The 1,260-nt window shown below is 34.5% G+C and overlaps 1 protein-coding gene across 1 annotated transcript; it reads left to right on the top strand.

Moving 5' to 3' along the window:
• Positions 1 to 10: 10 nt before the first annotated feature.
• On the top strand, positions 11 to 1,235 carry LOC105005140 (WASH complex subunit 7-like). The gene is made up of 3 exons (XM_010863048.1): positions 11 to 360; positions 839 to 985; positions 1,110 to 1,235. The coding sequence occupies exons 1-3, from the start codon at positions 265 to 267 to the stop codon at positions 1,191 to 1,193; spliced, it is 327 nt and encodes a 108-aa protein (XP_010861350.1). The 5' UTR covers positions 11 to 264; the 3' UTR covers positions 1,194 to 1,235.
• The last annotated feature ends 25 nt before the right edge of the window (positions 1,236 to 1,260 follow it).

Here is a 1,260-nt window from a genome sequence, read left to right as displayed (position 1 = left end):
ATCCCTTGTGTGTGGCAGGTATTTTCTCATACGTTGGTTTATCTTTTAATTTTCTTTATAGTGGCTTTTGATAAACAAATTTGTAATTTTAATACAGTTGAATTGACCAGTCTTACCCATTATAGTAGTGCTTTTTTCATCTCATTTATAACTTTCTTACCAGGCCCAAAGTCATAAAGATATTCTAGAATTGTGCCTAAATATTTTAAGTTTTAAGTTGATTCTCACAGAATCACTTCTGATTCTTTTTAGGCTATAGAGCATATGTTCTACAGGAGAAGCATGGTTGTGGCTGATTCAGTCTCACATATAACACAGCATCTTCAGCATCAGGCTCTTAATTCTATTTCTGTGGCCAAGGTATAAAAGCATAATTATATTATCTTTCTAGTTTGCCCTTCTGTTGTTTTGTGTTTTCTAGTTAAGCCTGTTTATCCACAATATTCTTGGTTATAATCTCCAAGGTATTCCATGATTTTACTGAGAGTGATGAGGATTATCTTTAGCCTGAATTTCCAGCATTAACACAGTTCTCCTAAAAAAGACATACTGTGCATTATTAAAATAATGTTGTATCTTTCTTAAATTAGTTCCTTGTTAAATTGATATGGTAATTTTGAGGTACACCTAGTAATTTGTTCTTCCTGATGGTGCTCAGCAAGAATGTTATAGAAATAAAGCATCTGACATTATCAAAAGAAGTGAATAGGGAAAGTATTTGTCTTAAGTGCTGTTAAGTTGAATCATGGAAAAGATAACTGAAAAATTTTTCCTCATGAGTCTTTTGTTACTGCCTCAAATTTAAAGCTGGTATGTCCTGTTTCCTTTTATCTTTAAGAAAAGAGTAATTTCTGACAAAAAATATAGTGAACAGCGTCTTGATGTGCTCTCTGCTCTAGTTTTGGCTGAAAACACTCTAAATGGACCAAGCACAAAGCAGCGACGACTTATTGTTTCTTTGGCACTGAGTGTGGGCACACAGATGGTAAGTGTATTGCTGTTGCTTACAGAGTGAAAATGAGACCTGAGCTTTCACACTTCCCTTTTTACTGACTTAAGAAACCTGTCCTTCAAGTGCGACTTCTCTGCGCTTTTCCCCTCCCTAATAGAAAACATTTAAAGATGAAGAGCTCTTTCCACTTCAAGTAGTCATGAAGAAACTGGATCTTATCAGTGAACTCCGAGAAAGGTAAGTAGGGATATGTAATGGTAATGAAAGATACGGGTGATGGAAACATCAGGACTTTTTTTTTTTTTTTT

Source organism: Bison bison, unplaced genomic scaffold, assembly GCF_000754665.1.
Source record: "Bison bison bison isolate TAMUID 2011002044 unplaced genomic scaffold, Bison_UMD1.0 scf7180017611558, whole genome shotgun sequence".
In the NCBI taxonomy this organism is placed as follows: Eukaryota; Metazoa; Chordata; class Mammalia; order Artiodactyla; family Bovidae; genus Bison; species Bison bison.
Note: the sequence above shows the minus strand (reverse complement) of the source record. Positions and strands in the feature narration are given on the sequence as shown.